The sequence below is a fragment of the Danio rerio genome, chromosome 17, assembly GCF_049306965.1.
Source record: "Danio rerio strain Tuebingen ecotype United States chromosome 17, GRCz12tu, whole genome shotgun sequence".
Taxonomy (NCBI): Eukaryota; Metazoa; Chordata; class Actinopteri; order Cypriniformes; family Danionidae; genus Danio; species Danio rerio.
In genome coordinates, this window is record NC_133192.1 from 16,206,977 (window position 1) to 16,226,845 (window position 19,869).

At 36.3% G+C, this 19,869-nt stretch overlaps 2 protein-coding genes across 3 annotated transcripts in view; one reads left to right on the forward strand and one right to left on the reverse strand.

Moving 5' to 3' along the window:
* Window positions 1-11,215, reverse strand: part of txndc16 (thioredoxin domain containing 16) — a 45,971-nt gene extending 34,756 nt beyond the window's left edge. Inside the window, exons 1-8 of the mRNA XM_679925.8 lie at window positions 10,824-11,215; window positions 10,568-10,650; window positions 8,773-8,846; window positions 7,661-7,735; window positions 7,423-7,544; window positions 5,317-5,407; window positions 381-537; window positions 127-293 (exon numbers count right to left, since the gene is read on the reverse strand). Coding sequence (XP_685017.4) covers window positions 127-293; window positions 381-537; window positions 5,317-5,407; window positions 7,423-7,544; window positions 7,661-7,735; window positions 8,773-8,846; window positions 10,568-10,650; window positions 10,824-10,965 — 911 coding nt within the window. The 5' untranslated portion in view covers window positions 10,966-11,215. The remainder of the gene's footprint in view (window positions 1-126; window positions 294-380; window positions 538-5,316; window positions 5,408-7,422; window positions 7,545-7,660; window positions 7,736-8,772; window positions 8,847-10,567; window positions 10,651-10,823) is intronic.
* Window positions 11,216-12,041: 826 nt separating this feature from the next.
* gpr137c (G protein-coupled receptor 137c) overlaps window positions 12,042-19,869 on the forward strand; it is a 49,838-nt gene continuing 42,010 nt past the window's right edge. Inside the window, exon 1 of one of the 2 annotated variants that reach the window (XM_005169819.5) lies at window positions 12,042-12,729. In XM_005169819.5, coding sequence (XP_005169876.1) covers window positions 12,337-12,729 — 393 coding nt within the window. In that variant the 5' untranslated portion in view covers window positions 12,042-12,336. 2 annotated transcript variants of the gene reach the window in all.

Here is a 19,869-nt window from a genome sequence, read left to right on the forward strand (position 1 = left end):
CGAAAGAAAAAAAAATGCACAGGAGGGCGAATAATTTTGACTTCAACTGTATATGCAAAGACGACCTTTCCACTCTTTCCCTTGCAGTCTTATTATATGCATGGCTGCATATTGTTTTATCAGTACCTGTGAATGAGCACTACACCGACTTCCCCGCGGAGCTGCAGGGCGACAGTCTGAGCAGTGTCCCGATCCAGGTGCTGTGTTTGTGGCTGAGAGAACAGATACAGCACCGGCACACTGAGGTGGATATGAACCACATCGACCTCAGATGGGTCTGTTACTGCCTCGGTCTAACAGAAAACAAGCCCACAATTACATCCAAAGAAAATATTATGCACATGAAACTTAAGCATAACTCTTTTACCATCATAACTCACCACTAGAGGAGCTTCCATCAGCTGGAGGAATGTGTGTATGTTGATGGTGTTGATTGGTTTGCTCATGGCAGTGCTGGGACACGGATCAGACTGCAGGGATACACTTTTACAGTGCAGAAACCACAGTCGAGCTTGTGAGGACGACGGGTTGACAACCCTGTGAAACAAAAACAAAATATCAGAGAGACACTGAAGAAGGAGAGGAAAATGAAGACAAAATATTAAAGAAATGGCAAGGTACTTCTGTTTTTAAATGATCACTAAACTTTTTTTTATTAATAAGCTCATCTTACAACCCCTTAGAGTTAGATAGTTGAGTTTTACCATTTTTGAATCCATTTAACCAATATCTATGTTTGGCGGGGGCACTTTTAGCATAGCCTGTGTAACGGAGGCCAGCTAGTCAGTGCTGTGCAGGTAAACCTCACTCCTCTGACCTCTAAAGGTGCTCTAGCAACAGACGCTAGAGGCCAAGGTCTTTAGCCTCCTTGGTAGAGCAACCGACTCCCATGGGGAAAGTCGCTGGTTGGATCCCAGCTCTGAGTGGGTTGGGTGATGTAGGATTGGCAGGGTGACACCTAGCATAGATCATTGAATTGTATTAGATCATTAGCATCTCTCTCAAAAATGACCAAAGAGTTTCGATAACTTTCCCATTTAAAGCTTGACTCTTCTGTAGTTTCATCATGTACTATGACCAAAGGAAAATAAAAAGTTGCTATGTATTTTCTATGCCAATATGGATAGAAACTATGCTCTCATTTCGGCGTAATAAACAAGAAACTTTGCTGCAGTATTATGGCTGCAGAAGGAGCGATGATATTGCGCAAAATCAGGTAACGAAGCCCTTTGAAATGCACAAAACCATGTCTACACAGGTAAATCCAGCCAGTTAACAACACTGCAACTACACAAACCTAGTGATGGTCACATTGGACGTTAACTTGCTGGGGACTATTTTCAGGCATTGCATAATACCATTGTGGCTGCTGCAGTGAAAATCCTTGATTGTTCATTTTCATGTAGCTTAGGGCTGTGCTGATAAAGGATGTTATATCGAATCGTGATAAACAATTTATGTCGATAACAATGATAAGCTCTGCACTTTTTTACTCTATATTGATCTAAGAGCCAATCTGTTACGTTCATATATTTATTAATTTAATTGTGCTATTTCGTCGCCCTCTAGAGTTTTGTTGTGGTTTTTACTTTGATTGAGTAGATTACTAGTGTCAAAAGACTTGAGCGGCCGTCCAGCCGTGGAGTTGTGCTCCTTTTGTGCTCAGCCTTTGTTTTGTTGTGATTATCCCCATACTTTGATTTTTTATTTTTTATTTATTTTAATAAATCCCCTAGACCGATCCATTTGTGTTTTCCCACATTTATGTCATGGCTGTGGCTGTAACACAATCACACAGCAGAAATGTACACAAATGAGAATCTAGAAGTGTGTTGATATTAGAGACACTCTGAATTTTCGATGTCGGCCATCAAAAATAGGTCAAGTTATTTAATGGACCCTCTCATCTGTAGCTTCAGTCATTGTTAGGATACTCTTTTAAAACTGGAAGTACTAACAACTGATATTGAAATATATATCGTTATTGTTCAATATGGAAAATAATTAATCAAGATTGTATTTTTGCCAATCACCCAGCCCTAGTGTAGCTTTATTATACATGCATGCACAATGATTTGACGTTTTGGTCACACGGCCCACAGATTTAAATCATCGTGATTACAATATTGAGCTTAATATTTGTGCCTAACCCAAATCTGGAAGACAAAAAAAAACTTGATTTAATATTTAAATCTTTTTTGCAGAACTTTTCTCTTCAAAAGCAGCTTTAGGGCGACCAGATATCTGAGACCATTTCTAGTTCTGTGTTTAAATTAAGATTGAAATCTCACTAATGAGTATATATGAGTTTAAAACATGCCTCCAGCCTCTGGCGTCTAGACTGCAACTCTGCACAAAAAGTTTTGAACAGGAGAAATGGTTGTGACCAACTGAGCCTGGTTTCTCTTGAGTTTTTTTTTTCCTTAACTTTTGTCAATTGGTGAAGTTTGTTCCCCGCCACTGGCTTGCTTGGTTGAGACTTGTGGAGCTGTGCATTGATGTACTTACACTTTAGTGTTTGGGCTTTCAGCAGTTAAAATTAAACCACACTGAACTAAACTGAACTCTGAAAACTGTACTGACATGGTTTCAAATTACTATAATCTTCTATGTCAAGCTGCTTTGACATAATCTACATTTCAAAAGCGCTGTAGAAATAAAGATGAATGAATGAATGAATGAATGAATGAATGAATGAATGAATGAATGCAATGGAAAACATTGACATCTACTCATTCTACTATAACACAGATGACAGGAAATGTAATGCCTGTAAAATCATAATTTGAAAACATTCGGTGATTTAAAATGAGCTGAAAATGAACACAATTCTTGAGCTTTTTGTAGACAACCTAATTGCTCTATGTGATGTGATTTATTTTTTATTTAATGCCATGTGTAACCAAGACCCCTTTCATGGCAAGAAAATTTCAACAATAAAAAGACCATTAAAAAATTAACAAACAAATAAATACACAAATTAAACAAGATTTTTAGTGTTAAAGCATGCTAAAAAAAATATTAATTGTTCCTGGTGTCACTTTAGGAGAGTTCCCTGGTGTCCTTAAGAGAGTTGATTTCATAAAAAAAAAGTCTTCTGAAATATTTAAAAGCAGGACAGTCTCGTAAAATGGGTTTTACTGTGAGAGAAATTGTGCAGTGCAAACAATGAGTAGGGTCTTCACTTTTGAGCAAAAAAAAAAAAACAAAAAAAACATGAGTTATTCTTGTATGTCAATTACAACATCTAGTAAAAATCACTTGATCAAATCTAGTCTTAAAATTCTGTTTGAGATTTCAGGTTGTATTTCATACACTATTAATTTCCAATGCATCCCACTCCTCTTGCCACTTATTTAAAAGGAAAACATTGATAAAAGGTCTCATCTCTGAAGGAGGAATTTAGCACTTGTTCACCACTTGCATCAAAGCATGCTTAGCAGCTGAATCAGCTCGCTCATTTCCTGAAAGCCCAACATGTCCTGGAACAATATGGTATGATTTTGTGGATGGTGAACTTTGGTTAAAATATTATCAATCAGAGGATGTTTATTTTTTTTGAATATTCCATCACTTGGAGGCATGATTTGGAATTGCTATATTTTCAAGCCACCTAAATTTGTAAAAACAATTAAGTTAAGGACAACATGAAGGAATTGTTTGGATTCAAAACCCATCTATGGCAACATAATATCTCATCAAGCGGCTACCTCCTGCTCTTCCTTATGAAGCAAATACAGAAGTAACTGAAAAGGCAATTAATTGAAATTCTGCTAGTCCTGGCTCCTAGAGCAGATTTCTATTGAGCCCACTGTTAAAATGGGCAACTTTACAGCAGAAGAAAAGGTGTTTACAGCCTGGTGCAAAGAAAGATTTTGGTTCATTAAGCTAAAATTACACTTCATGACAACTGTGAGGAAGGACCACGGCGAATGAAGCTCTGCACAAGACTTTTGGCCAGCGGAGAAATTAAAATGGTCGTACCCAACTGAGTCTGGTTCCCTCAAGGTTTTTTTTTTTTTCTTCACTCCCATCAGGTGAAGTTTTTTTTCCCCTCTCCGCTGTCGCCACTGCCTCGCATGGTTCAGGATTGGTAGAGCTACGCATCGATGAATTGGCTCTTCAGTGTTTGAACTCTCAGTAATGATTAAATCACACTGAACTGAGCTAAACTGAACTGAACTGAACTTAAACACTAAAACCTGAACCACACTGTTCCAGTTACTGTGACCATTTATGTGAAGCTGCTTTGACACAATCTACATTGTAAAAGCGCTATACAAATAAAGCTGAATTGAATTGAATTGAAGGTGATTTTTTCAATAACTCATCCGTTTAGTTTATATTAGGTTATATTAACTCTGCATAGTTAAGGGCGTGGCCACTTGAGTGACAGCTAGGTCTCACTGGTCACCGTCACTTCACCTCAACTGATTCTGGCTGAATAGCTGCTGATCTCGGCAAATACATTGTATTTTTGCTGGTTTGATGTGGCTTTACAGTTAGTTGCCCTTTAGAATAATTTCTTACAATTATCAGTTTATTACAAGTATCAGTTATTAAATAATCAGTTATTATTTTGTGCAAAATAAACAAAATAAACAAAAAATTCATGTCGCCTACATTTCCCAGTTGAGTGAAATTAAATACTTCTATACCATCTTTATAAATGTATTCATTTTATTTAAGATACTTTATCATTTATAATTTTCTTTAGACCTGTAACGTACTCCAGATTCTGAAATACTGATTAGCTGTAGGCTCTAGAACATCTAAAGCGTTGTCATACAGTGTTATGCCTCATCAATAGCCCTGCATTTACTAACACAGACTATGTTTTAAGTATTTGGAAGTAATTCGTATTTTCCTCCAGTAGAAAAACGTCATAAGAACAATGCTTGGTGGCTCAATGTGTTACAGCAGTGTTTTTAAAAGACTAAACACTTTATTGGTATAATGTTCAACCAAGCACATGTGGTCAGAACAAAAACGAGTCGCAGGTAATGAAGTATTAAGCGTTTCTCCCAAAGAAAACTCATCTAAGCAGAATGCTACCAAGCGTCTGTAGCTCCGCCTCTCTGTCCTTATTTGGTTATCCCAGGTTGGAGTGATGACGCGCAACAAAAAGGCACCACTTGGCCACGGCTACTTGTTGCTTTTTTTGTGCTCTTCAGAAACCTATGGGTGACGTCACGGATACTACATCCATATCTTTTACAGTCTATGTATCTCATACATCACATTTCAATTTATTTTACACGAGTGCATTAAGAGATTTTGAAAGTACATTCATCTTTGGAGTAATGCAAAACTCACCCCATGCGTTTCAGTACCAGAGAGCCAGTCGTCTGAACAAACTGGTATTTGGTTCCATACACAAATGCTGTTTCCATCAAAGCTCTGTGCTCTGTTCAGACAAAAAAATTAAATATAGAGTTAAAGTCAGAATTATTAGCCCCCTGTATATTTTTTCCCCGATTTCTGTTTAATGGAAAGATTTTTTTTTCAACCATTTCTAAATAGTAGTTTCTATAATAGTTTTAATAACTCATTTCTAATTACTTATTTGTTTATCTTTGCCATGATGACAGTAAATAATATATGACTAGATATTTTTCAAGATACTAGTATTCAGCTTAAGTGTAATTATAGATATACTAGATATCGCATACGGACCCTGAGCATGCGTCAATAGTGCCACCACATTTATACAGTGCTCCCAGAACAAATGTCATTCAGTCAAGACTAAAGCCTATGTAAAGATGCTGGACTTCAGCACTGTGTAAAGATGCAGTAATGAGCAAACAAAGAAAACAAAGGACAAAGGTAGAACATTTCATGGGTAAGATTTAGTTTTTTACGTTTTTGTTACAAACTTTTGTGCTAAACAAGTATTGATGATAACACAGACACTTACTGCACTGATCATAAGGAAAGTAGTACCAACTTAAATAATAGGCTTATGCTAGTTTGGTTGGATAAAATCAGTAAACAATGTAAATTAAATATGACAACAAGATGACAGAAACTTGTAGTATTGTCGTATAACTAAACGAGTCGTTTATAACAAAGATTCATCACAAACTAATCATTCCCTTTGTTAGAATAGGAAGTGAATGCGGGATAGGGGGTGTGTTTCAGGAAGCGGATTAGATTTAACAGGTAGGTAGGATAATACATTTCCATGCACACAAACACATGCTCTTTGTCAGCGATGCCTGTGAGGTAACTGATCCATCGATATAGAAAGTGATGTAAAATTATAATTTTAATGTGTATATATCTCTGGCTCTGGATGGCCAGTCCTTCACTGCACCTTGGTCCCACATTCAATTCAAAGGAGTGCTAAAACGGCGGCTTTATTGACGCATTTCTTTCAATAGACAACATGGCTCAATATGCATTCTTCAGCGTTCTTTTGTCCTCATTTAACGTCATCATCAACTGCCAAAGTTCAGCTCCAAAACTCAAGACCGCAAGAACGGGGGACGCGTGAAACTTTCTGCACGTGTTCTTGGTATCAAGGACGCACTGATCCAGATTTGAGCACCGAATTCGCTCGAGAAATCCTAGAAGTCATTGCGACAGGAGGTGGAAAGCGCAGCGTTTATTATTAAGGTTCAGAGACATTAATTATTTGTCTCATGAGTTTCCCTGAATGAGACGGTGAAAGTAATCAATAACATGAAAATCTTAATAAAGGCATAAACACATTAAGGGTGTTTATTTGTTGAAATTCTAATTAAAATCTGTTTTATTTGTATTATGCAACACATATCTGTAATGTCTAGAGACAAAAGACAAAATTAATAAATGCTGTAATGTTTAAATAATTTTTGGTTAAACACGTGTGAAGGTCATGTGACCATCAGGAAGATCGCAGCATCTCATTTCTCACAGGACGTGTCCTCTGTTCTCGTGGTCTCCCGAGTTTGTTCTTCCGAGGACACCTGGCAAGACCGGTCTCCACAAGAACGCAAGGCCTTTCTTTGCATTCTTGGAATTGAGAAACAGCCCAATAGCGTAGGCGACATCTAATGTACATTTCTATGAAGTGTAATTTACAGGCTTAACTAAAATAATTAGGCAATTCATCGTATAACATCGGTTTGTGTTGTAGACAATCGGAAAAAATATATTACTTAAGGGAGCTAATAATATTGACCCTAAAAAGGTTTTTTTTTTTATAAAAACTGCTTTTAATCTAGCCAAAATAAAAACAAATAAGACTTTCTCCAGAAGAAAAAATATTATCAGACATACTGTGAAAATTTCCTTGCTCTTTTAAACATCACTTGGGAAATATTTGAAAGAGACAAAATAATTGACAGGACGGCTAATCATTTTGACTTCAACTGTAGCTTCTATCCAAACAAACAAACAGAAAAAGGACTCCAGAAGATGAATACATAGAGATTGTACCTGGAAGGCCAAGCACGGGTATGTGACCGACCACAATGTCACTGTTCTGTTTGGCCGCACTTTCCACACCCAGCAGCTCAGCTGGAGTGTGTACATAAAGCACCTCATTGAAGAGGACAGAGCTGGAGGAAGGACAAAAACACACATTCATCAATCATCACTGCAGATCCATCAGGCAGAATATGGAGATTTCGAAACACTGGCACTACAGTAAAAGTGATATATATGAAGAACTCACAACAGGACGTGAGAAACTATGGCATTGACGTCAAATACGGTATCAATGTCAAAACTCCTCAGGACCTCAGAGCCTCTGGAATTATGAGAAACAAAACAACATTTGTGTTTATGTCATTTCACACTTGTATGGAGTCATATGAGCCATTTTATGGGCTATTTCGTGACATTTTTTTTTGAGCTGTGAGCATAAACAATTTGGTATTGAAGTCTCTGCTGTCAGGTTGCTTAAAAGAAGTACTCCATACTCTTGTTAATTCACTTTTAAAGAGTACTGAATATATACTCTGACAAAAGTCTTGTTTTTAATCCCAGTTGTAAGAGCAACAAATAATAACTTGACTTCTAGATGATCATTTGGAAAAGTGGCAGAAGAGATTTTTCAGATAAATCATCTTCTGAGTTGCATCCCAATCATCACAAATACAGCAGAAGACCTACTGGAACCTGCATGGACCCAAGATTCTCACAGAAATTAGTCAGGTTTGGTAAAGAAAAATCATGGTTTGGGGTTGCATTCAGTAAGGGGGCGTGCATGAGATCTGCAGAGTGGATGGCAACATCAACAGCCTGAGGTATCAAAACATTTGTGCTGCCCATTACATTACAAACCACAGTAGAGGGTAAATTCTTCAGCAGGATAGCACTCCCCTTACGTCAGCCGCTACATCAAAGTTCCTGAAAGCAAAGAAGGTCAAGGTGCTCCATAAATGATTGGCCAGACCTGAACATTAAGCATGTCTGGGGTAAGATGAAGGAGGAGGCATTGAAGATGAATCCAAAGAATCTTGATAAACTCTGGGAGTCCTGCATGAACGCTTTCTTTGCCATTCCAGATGACTTTATTAATAAGTGATTTGAGTCATTGCAGAGATGTATGGATGCAGTCGTCCAAACTAATGGGAGTCATACACAATATTAATTCTTTTTCCACTGCACCATGACTTTATATTCTTTACTGTACATTATTTCTGCTAAGTGACAAGACTGATTAACAAATGATCAACTAGAAGTCCAGTTATTATTTGTTATTCCTAAAACTTAGGTGACATGACTTTTGACAGATTATATATAACAAGACAAGATTTTTCCCATTATAAGACAAATTTATACCTGAACAAATATGCCTTAGTCAGTAGTTTTTCTCCTGTGCAGTATTTTGCTATATCATCCTTTGAACAGTTCACCTGTAAGAAAAGTAACTTGTTTAAAAGGGTAGAAAAATATACAGTGCATCTAGAAAGTATTCATAGCGCTTTAAATTTTCCACATTTTTTATGTTACAGTCTTATTGTAAATTGGATTAAATTAGTTTATTTCCTCATAATTTTACACACAATACCCCATAATGACAATGCGGGAAAAAAGATTTTTTGAATTTGTTGCAAATTTATCTAAAAAAAAATAATAATAATAAGTATTAACAGCCTTTGCCGTGAAGCTCTAAATTGAGCTCAGGTACATTCTGTGTCCACTGATCATTCTTGAGATGTTTTAGCAGCTTCATTGGAGTTCACCTGCGGTAAATTCAGTTAATTGGACAGCGTTCTTCTGTGGACAGAGGAGAACCTAAAGACAACCATCTGTGCAGCAATCCACCAATCAGGCCTGTATGCTAGAGTGGCCAGACAGAAGCCACTCCCCGCCTGGAATTTGCCAAAAGGCATCTGAAGGACTCTCAGACAATAAGAATCAAAATTCTCTGGTCTGATGAGACTAAAATTGAACTCTTTGGAGTGAATGCCAGGCGTTACGTTTGGAGAAAACCAGGCACAACTCATCACCAGGCTAATACCATTCCTACAGTGAAGCATGGTGGTGGCAGCATCATGCTGTGGGGATGTTTTTCAGCAGCAGGAACTGGAAGACTAGTCAAGATAGAGGAAAAAATGAATGCAGCAATGTACAGAGACATCCTGAATGAAAACCTTCTTCAGAGTGCTCTTGACCACAGATTGGGTCGACGGTTCATCTTCCAGCAGGACCCAAAGCACACCGTCAAAATATCAATGGTGTGGCTTCACAACAACTTGGTGAATGTCCTTAAGTGGCCAAGCCAGAGCCCAAACCTAAATCCTATTGAACATCTCTGGAGAGATCTGAAAATGGCTGTACACCGTCACTTCCCATCCAACCTGATAGAGCTTGAGAGGTACTACAAAGAGGAATGGGCAAAAATTCCCAAAAACAGGTGTACCAAGCTTGTGGCATCATATTCAAAAAGACTTGAGGCTGTAATTGCTGCCAAAGGTGCATCAACAAAGTATTGAGCAAAGGCTGTGAATCCTTATGTACATGTGATTTTCCAGTTTTTTTTATTTCTAATAAATTTGCAACAAATTCAAAAAAATATTTTTCACATTGTTATTACGGGGTATTGTGTGTAGAATTTTGGGGAATTAAATTTAATCAAATTTGGAATGAGGCAGTAACATTAAAAAATGTGGAAAAAGTGAAGCGTTATGAATACGGACTGTATGTTTTTTTTTTTTTAACAAAAAAATAGAATTTAAAATGTAAATTCCCAAAAATGTAAATTTACCCACCCTCGAGGGGTTATAAACCATTATGAGATTCTGTTTTCTGTTGAACAATAAAAAAGATATTTTGAAGAAAGCTAAAAACCTGTAACCTTCCTTAGTAGGCAAAAATATACATTATGTAAGTCAATGGCTACAGGCTTTCAGCTTTCTTCAAACTATCCTCTTTTGTGTTTAATAGAAAAAAAAACTCAAACAAGTTTGGAACAAGCAAATGGAAAGTAAATGATGACAGAATTTTCAGTTTTTGGGTGAACCACCCCTTTAGGTTGCATTGAAGTTATTGCAGCTGGGTCAGCCATTATGTAGCAAAATAACATAATAAAAACTACAAAAAATATATTCCTATGCACATATTTTCTGCTCACCATTACAACAGCTATCCCATAGTCCTCTAGAGCATCAGCTGACATCTGGAGCTGCTCTATGAACAGTTCTATGGTTGGATTGACTGCAAGCAGATACAGATGTTATGTAATAGACTTTAAAAATTAACTTTAAAAGATTTTGACACCTCAAATCTACTGACTCAGCAAATACTGTTCTGTGCTGATGTGATTAATGACTCTTGCTTAGACCTGCAAATTATAATAACTGTTCTGTAATCATTTAACAGAGTCTCACCATGATTTCCAAAGTATATAAAGGATGTTTTCCCAGTTTGCATCCTCTCCATGAGGTTCTGGCCGGAGTCTTCCATCAGTTTTGAGAAACATTGTTCTGCTGTTAGGATGAACACAAACGTGACCAAATATACGGTGCACATGGTGCAACATTTACACTGTATGTACTTTACATCTATTTATATTAGTTCATAATTAGGATGTGCAAAAATAAGACGTTCATATCCCATCAAAACCGTTCGCTTGTTCTGTTACCGAACGCATCCCCACATCTTCCAAAACTTAAAATACAAACAAAAAATGCAGCCTTTTAGCAAATACATTAGGTTAATAATGATTTCAGATCAGTGTTGTAAATGTAACGAGTTCTACTACATCCTCAAACACTAAAACAACATGCGCAAACGTCGTCCAATCAAATATGAGAGGAGGGATTAACCGTGTCCTGAATACCAACCAGAAAGCTCAAAGTGAAAAGTTAGAACCAATAAGAATAAAGTAGGCGGAAGGATCTTGGCTCATCGGTAGCAGCCTTTTGAAACGGCGGTCATTTTGGCTCACAATATCTGTTTTTATTGGGATTCGCCACAATTTTAACTGAGAGCCAACATGACTACTAAAGCGCGTCAGTTTCCACGTTCTTCTTATTAGCCCAACATTTGATTTTCTTTTTACACAGTTGTTTTTCTTTACTCTGTGGGACCTGCCTTGCATATTTTTGTGATTTTTTCCTTTTATTTATTAGTCTTTATGCCTTGCATAAATATCCTTCAATAATTTATTACATGTATCAATATTATACCCGCGTCACTTTATTAAAAAATATATTATTTTTCACACCGCTATTTAATTGACAAACCAAACTACTGTATAGCTTACATGAAAAACAAACAAGCGCAAACGTCTAAGCAAATAAGCGGTATTGAAAACAACAATGCTGATTGTTTGAAAATTAAAAACGCACAGAGGCAGGACACCTAAAAAGACAAATGATTGGTTTGTCAAAAAAGTAGGAGGGGAGTAGCTCGGTCGTCAGCGAACGTACTTGAAAAGCCTATCATTTTGGCTCGAATGCGACAGAATTTTTCCATTCAGCGCTATTCAGCTGAGAGCCAACATGGCGAAACAGGCGCGTCAAATTCTAGCTCGCTCCTATTGGTCAGTAGGAGGGGCCAAATCTGCAACGCTAGCCAGCTGATCGCTTTTTTTTCCAAGCTCCAGAGTTGGTTTTTCTTAGGTCGGAGGGAGCTGCCTTGCAGAGATTGGGGGCTCTGCTGTTTTTTAATTACTTGTTTTCCCAATTTTTGGTTACAAACATCTGAGAATTGTTTTAAAGTCTGTTCAATACGATAATAACTTAGGGTAGGCTGTAGTTTTATTATTTTCCGCTCATGTGTCATTTGTAATTAAGTTTGACGTTTTTCAGTGTTTGTATCATTTCAAAACATCTCCATGAAAAGTTTTGGACAACTCGTTTTGGATAAGTCGGCGTGATAGCGAGCCATCGTGTCGATATGTTGTTTTTACTAGAAAACCAGGTCAGTGTCAGTGTTTGGACGGACTCATCCTCATCATCCTCCGCCGAACTGATCCAGGCTGCGGTTCCCCCGTCCGTGCAGCTCGGTCTCACTGTTCTCTACACGGTTTTGTATTCGCTCCTCTTCGTGTTTGTTTACCTGCAGCTCTGGTTGATTCTGCACTACGGACACAAACGCTTCAGCTACCAGAGTGTTTTTCTCTTTCTGTGTTTGCTCTGGTCTGCTCTGAGGACGACGCTCTTCTCTTTTTACTTTAAAAATGTTGTTCAAGCAAACCAGCTCCAGCCTCTGCCGTTCTGGCTGCTGTATTGTTTCCCAGTCTGCCTGCAGTTCTTCACCCTGTGTCTGCTCAACCTTTATTTTGCTCAGGTAAGTGCTGTTTTCCCAATGTGTTTGTGTCTCGCAGTGTGTTGCACAACGTCTTTATGAAAGCAGGTAGTCTAAGTAGCATGTAATCTACCATAGAGAGGAAATGAATAATTGTGCGTTCAGTCTGATAGCCATTTTCATGCAACTCGCATCTAAGTGGGTCCCCTCCCACCAAATGTGTTTACTTCATGTGACTGACTGGAACTTCACGCTGTAATTGCGATTAAAACCAGAGGTGTATTGTTATAAAGTCAAATTATGCTGCTTTAAACAATCAAAGACATTTGACATATCCGTGATAGTGTAATAAGAGCACAGCTGGAGGTCATCAGTTTCTGTCCGAGTCCCACAACAGAGCATTTCACAGGACAGTCTGAATGAGGTCTATTATTGACACTTTTTGGTCCATCCTTCCACCCTTTGTGGAGTTTTGGCAGTCTGTGAAAGCATAACCTCATCATACAGGGGATGAAATATTGTTTATCTTCTCAAAAGCTTTATGCACTAGAGGCAGGGACATTGCAGTTCCTTGTTCAACCACGGAAAAGTAACAAATGCAAAGTCAGCACAAATTACTATTATTTTATCATTCACATGCTTTGTGCTTAATCTAAAGTTGATTGCTTTTCTTTTTTTCTGTAGAGGACAGTAAAAGTACAGTTTGTAATGCACAAGCTGCATTTTTATGAGCCGAGAAAGTAAATGGTGACCAAAAAAAAAAAGTAAGAAGCCAGTTTAACTAAACTTGTACATTATTACATGTCTTTTGATGGCATGTAAATTTGATTGAAAGAGACAAAAAATAAACTCACAATCTTTCTTATAGCTTGCACTTTATTTACAGGAATGTCTGTCATGCTGGAAAGAAACCAAAATGGGAATCAAACCCACAACATTCCCAATAGTGTATACTACCTTTGAACTAAAGGTATAACGGCAGTGATAGAATGAGGCCAAAATGGGTTTCAAACCCATGAACATCTTAACAGTGTGCTCTACAAATAACCTACAGGAATGTTTGTTGTTGTTATTAAAAGAGACTAAAATGAGAAGAATAGAACCTACAACCTTTCTAACAGCATACGTTTAAGCTGATGGAATGAGTCTAAAATGGGATTCAAACCCATGAACTTTTTAACATCATGCTCTACATAAGAGCAACAGGAATTTCTGTTGTAATTAAAAGAGACAAAATGAGTATGGAACCTATAAACCACCTAATAGCATACACTATTTTTGAGCTAAAGAATCTGCTGTTGAATGAAAAAGAACGAGACCAAAATGCGACTTAAACTTCATAACAACCGTGAACTTCATAACAGCATGTTTTACTTTTGAGTTACAGCAATGTCTGTTGTCATACAAAGAGACCAAAATGAGAATAGAACCTACAACCTTCATAACATACACTACATTTGATATAATGAAACGAGACTAAAATGGGATTCAAACCCATGGACGTCTTAACAGCATGCTCTACAAATGAGCAACAGGAACATCTGATCTATTTAAAAGAGACAAAAATGAGTACAGAACCTACAACCTTCTTAGCATCATGTGCTATCTTTTAGGTAAAGGAACGGATGCTGAGATATAGAACAAGACCAAAATGGGATTCAAACTTATGAACTTCATCACAACATCTTCTACTTTTGAGCTACGGGAATGTACATTGTAGTGAAGAGAATAGAACCTACAACCTTTAGCATGCACTACCTTTGAGATAAAGCAATGATTGGTAATGTATAACAAAACGGCAATCGCAATCAAACCCATGACCTTTTAACAGCACGTTCTGCTTTTAAACTACAGGACTGTCTGTTGTATTAAAAAGAGACCAAAATGAGAGTAGAACCTACAACCTTCAGCATGCAGTACCTTTGAGATAAAGAAATGGTTGGTGGGATATAACAAAACCATAAAGCCAATCAAACTCATGACCTTTTAAACAGCATGTTTTGCTTTTGAGCTACAGGAATGTCCATTGTAGTAAAATGAGAATAGAACCTAAAGCCTTCAGCATGCACTACATTTTGTGCTAAAGCAATGGTTGGTGGGATATAACAAAACCATAATCGCAATTAAACCCATGACCTTTTGACACCATGTTTTGGTTTTAAGCAATGGTAATATCTACCGTAGTAAAAAGAGACCAAAATAAGAATAGAACCTACAACCTTTAGAAGGCACTACCTTTGAGATAAAGAAATGGTTGGTGGAATAGAAAAAAAACTAATAACAATCAAACCCATGACCTTTTTAACAGCATGTTCTGCTTTTGAGCTACAGGAATGTCCATTGTAGTCAAATGAGAATAGAACCAACAACCTTTAGCATGCATAACCTTTGAGCTAAAGCAATGGTTGGTGGGATATAACAAAACCATAATGGCAATCAAACCCATGACATTTTAACAGCATGTTCTGCTTTTGAGCTACAGAAATGTCCATTGTAGAAAAATGAGAATAGAACCCTCAACCTTCAGTACGCACTACCTTTGAGATAAAGCAATAGTTGGTGGGATATAACAAGACCACAATGGCAATCAAACCCATGACCTTTTACAGCATATTCTGCTTTTAATCTACATGAATGTCTATCGTAGTAAAAAGAGATCAAAATGAAAATAGAACCTGCAACCTTCAGCATGTACTACCTTTGAGATAAAGAAATGGTTGGTGAGATATAACAAAACCATAATGGCAATCAAATCCATGACCTTTTAAACAGCATGTTTTGTATTTGAGCTACAGGAATACCCATCATAGTAAAAAGAGACCAAAATAAGAATAGAACCTACAACCTTCAGCATGCACTACCTTTGAGCAAAAGCAATGGTTGGTAATGTATAACAAAACCACAATGGGAATCAAACCCATGACCTTTTTTAGCAGCATGTTCTGGTTTTGAGCTGAATGTCTACCGTAGTAAAAAGAGACCAAAATGAGAATAGAACTTGCAACCTTCAGCTTACACTACTTTTGAGATAAAGAAATGGTTTGTGGGATATAACAAAACCATAATGTCAATCAAACCCATGAACTTTTTAACAGCATGTTCTGGTTTTGAGCAACAGGAATGTCTATCATAGTAAAAAGAGACCAAAATGAGAACAGAACCTACAACCTTAAGCATGCACTACCTTTGAGTTAAAACAATGATTTGATATATATTACAAAACCACTATGGGGATCAAACCCATGACCTTTTTAACAGCATGTTCTTGAACAACTAGAACGTCTTGCATAGTCCCAAAAAGGGATTTGAACCCACAATTAAACAGTCTGATTGTGGGAAGGTTGTAGGTTCTATTACCAATATATATATCCCTTTGGATAAAAGCATCTCTTTAACACATAAGTGCACATTTTAAGCTGCATTAGACTGAAAAAATTCTCTGCAGCATCTCTAAAACTGCACATGCATTGCAATCATTGTGATTGCACAGAAATGAGAGAGTAATTCTGTTGCTCTGGAGTTCATGTTTCACTTTAAACTTCAAAGCTGAAATAATCCGTAATATGTCTGAGAATGTTATTAATAAGATCCTTTTGACGGAATCAAATCACCCTCTAATATTTTCAGTTTTTAATTCTTACATTTTTTTTGACCATGCAACTCAAAAACCCTGTAAGGCAATGTTAAAACAACCTTGCAATGCAAGAACATTTGCAAGAATTTAAGTAAATATTAAATTCTCTTTTATTATTCATATCCCAGGCTTACCAAATGTGCGCTTTTTGTTTTTTTCCACGTCACCCCAGCTCTGATATTAATCTAACCTTGCTTGTATTGCATTTTATTTCTCCTTTAGTCAGCACGTAGAGCAGTGGCACAGTCAATCCCCGACCGAAGGCCCTGCAGTCTTGTTAGATTTATTGACAGCTTTGTATTTTATGCAGCCACCGTTTATGCATGTCTGCAGCCTTTCCCCTTACACCCACAGTGATTCGCAGAGAGCCGCCTTTTGTTTGTGCGTCTTCCTCGGGAGCTTATTTGAGATGTGGGCATCGTGCAGACACTGCCTGAGCAGCGCGAGTTGGCATTTGAAGGTGCGAGCCAATCAGAAGCACCTGCTGCAAGAGCATTACATCACCCTGCTCAATCCTGTGCTATTCCAGGCACAACAAAAGGGGTGTGCAGCATTCGCTCTGAGAAACTGCCAGCGCACAGACAAAGACGCCAGGCACCCCGACTTAGAAATGAAAAACAAAATAAGATCAGCGGGATGCTGTACCCGAAGGCGACTCTTGTCTGAGTGGGTCATATTTTGTGTGGCTGTCGATGCTGCGTTGTGTCCACTCAGTAAGGACCTAGTGACCACTATTGGAAGTTAAGGATGTTTGATCTAAATTTATATTCCATGATGGTCGGGGATTATTTAAATGCTAGTGAAATGAGCTGTTATTCATCACATTTGGCTGTATGTAGATGGTTTGAAAGGGATATGCAGAATTTTGTACCGTATATTAGGGCTGAACAATATATCGTTTGAGCATTGATATTGCAGTGTGTGTATTTGCAATACTCGCATCATAGGTTTAGATTATTTATCAAAGTTTAAAAGAATTTCCCAGTGTTTGGTTGCAGCTGGAAGGGCATCCGCTGCTTAAAACATATGTGACCCCTGATTAATAAAGGGACTAAGCCGAAAAGAAAATAATTTAGTTTAAAAGATAAAGATATTGTTAAATATATTATTATTTTATTATTATTCATACAATGATGACCATGCTATTTTACATTTGATTGTTCAATTTCTGTACTTTAATACTGTTAGACTCCCCAGAAAGCCATAAAGCATTATTTATTTATTTTGCTTGTTATTTATAATATTTTATGCAGATTCACTGCATAGAAAAAGACTTGATCATCCCAGTCGATCTGAGAATTTTCGATTGAAGGTTTTTTTTAATAATCTACTAAAATTATATACTTATTGTAGTAATAATAATACACTATTTATAATGTGGGGTATCATGGTGTTTGTATGTATGCTCTCCATATGTTGGTGTGGGTTTCCTCCGAGTGCTCCAGTTTCCCCCACAGTCCAAAGATGTGCTTTAGGTGAACTAAACAAGCTTAATAGGTCATAGTGTATATGTGTGAATGCAAGAGTCTATGGGTGTTTCCCACTGTTGGGTCATGGCTGAAAGGCATCAGCGTCATAAAACATATGCTTAATAAGTTGGCGCTTCATTCCGCTGCAGCTACCCCCGATTAATAAAGGGACTAAGCCGAAAAGAAAATGAATGAATGAATAAATGAATGGGTTTATAATGCACTTTTCAAAAACCTAAAGCACTGCAACAACAGAGAAATCAAGCATGCAATAAAATATAAAGTAAAAAAATATACAATAACAAATTCTAAAATATAAACTCGTTAGAATAATCAAGAATCAATATAAGTTAGAAGTCAGAATTATTAGTATTTATTAGTATTAGTATTTGTTCTGTAGACTATCGAAAAAATAGCTTAGAGGGGCTAATAATTTCGACCTTAAAATGGTTTTTGAAAAATTTAAATCTGCTTTTATTCTGGCCGAAATAAAACAAATTAGACTTTCTCCAGTAGTAAAAATATTATCAGACATACTGCGAAAAGTTCCTTGCTCTGTTAAGCAGTTTTTGGAAAAAAAAAAAAAAAAATTCAAAGGCGGCTAATAACTCTGACTTCAAATGTATATATGTATTTGTATTTACATACATAATTTGAATAGTTTGTATAAATACAAAAACATACAATGTATTTATATAATGTATATTTATAAAATAAATACTTTATTATGCAGCTTTGGATCAATAAAAATAATTACTTGAAAAGTGCTATACAAATGAATTTGAGTTGAATATACATATTAAATCAAATAATTTTTGCACACTCTGCATAACTCGCTTGTCTTGAAAGCATTTATCAAATGCAAAATGTTTATTAAATGACTATATAATTTATTACATGAACATTTTTAAATGATATGGGTCAAATATATAATATAATATATTTTGAAGAAAAATAAAATATTGCAATGTCGATTTTCCCCTAATATTGTGCAGCCCTATTCCAGATTCAAAACAACCGTATGTCTTTAATTTCATTATTTTATTTATTTTTACTCTTTTATATGACATTTTTATTATTATTATTATTTATTACTATTTTGTAATTTTTAAATTGATTTTACTATGTAATTATGTGTAATTGTGTATAAATATTTTTAAATGATATGGGTGAAATATACGTATAGAAGAAAAATAAAATTTCAATGTCAGTTTTTTTTCCCCCAATATCTATATCGAGACCCATTCCAGATTCAAAACAAGCAGCATGTCTTTAATTTCATTATTATATTATTGGTATTATTATTTATCATTTGTTATTTATTTATTTATACTATGTAATTATATAAACATTTTTAAATGATTTGGGTCATTTAAAAATGTGCATTGATGGATTTGCTCTTCAGAGTTACGGCTTTTAGCAATGAAATTTAAACTACACTTAACTAGACTAAACTCTGAAAACTGGACTGACACCCTTTCAATTTACTACAACTACTATGCTAAGCTGCTTTGACGCACTACATTTTTAAAAACACTATAGAAATAAACATGAATTAAATTAAATTGGGACAAATAAAAAAAGAGATATTTAAGTATGAAAAACAATCCTGTTTACATTTTTTCCCTTGTGAAATAGTACAGAGTATTATGCAGTTTTACCATGATTTAAAGAAGACACCTACAAAAAAAGTCATTTAGTGGAACAGTTTATTTCCCAAACATTTTGACAGTCAGATCTTGGACAAGAATAATTACAGTCCAGCCAAGATTTTAATGAATTGTCATTTTTAATCATTTTATTTTTTTATTATTTTGACTGTCCATCAGATAACTTGCGCATCTGTCATCAAGACACTTTGTAAGGAAGTGGAATTGATTCAAAATGTAATACAATTTATAGTGATTATATTTAATAAGCATAGCACATTAGGTTTTACATAAATTATTCTATTAAGATGGGTAGTGTTACTGATTTTGGTACTGTAATGTTTTTATTCTGTTTCTTCTTTTGTTTGCCAAATGAAAAAAGGATTGCGTGCTCAAAATGTCTGCCGTTGTTTTTTTACAGCAAGAATGC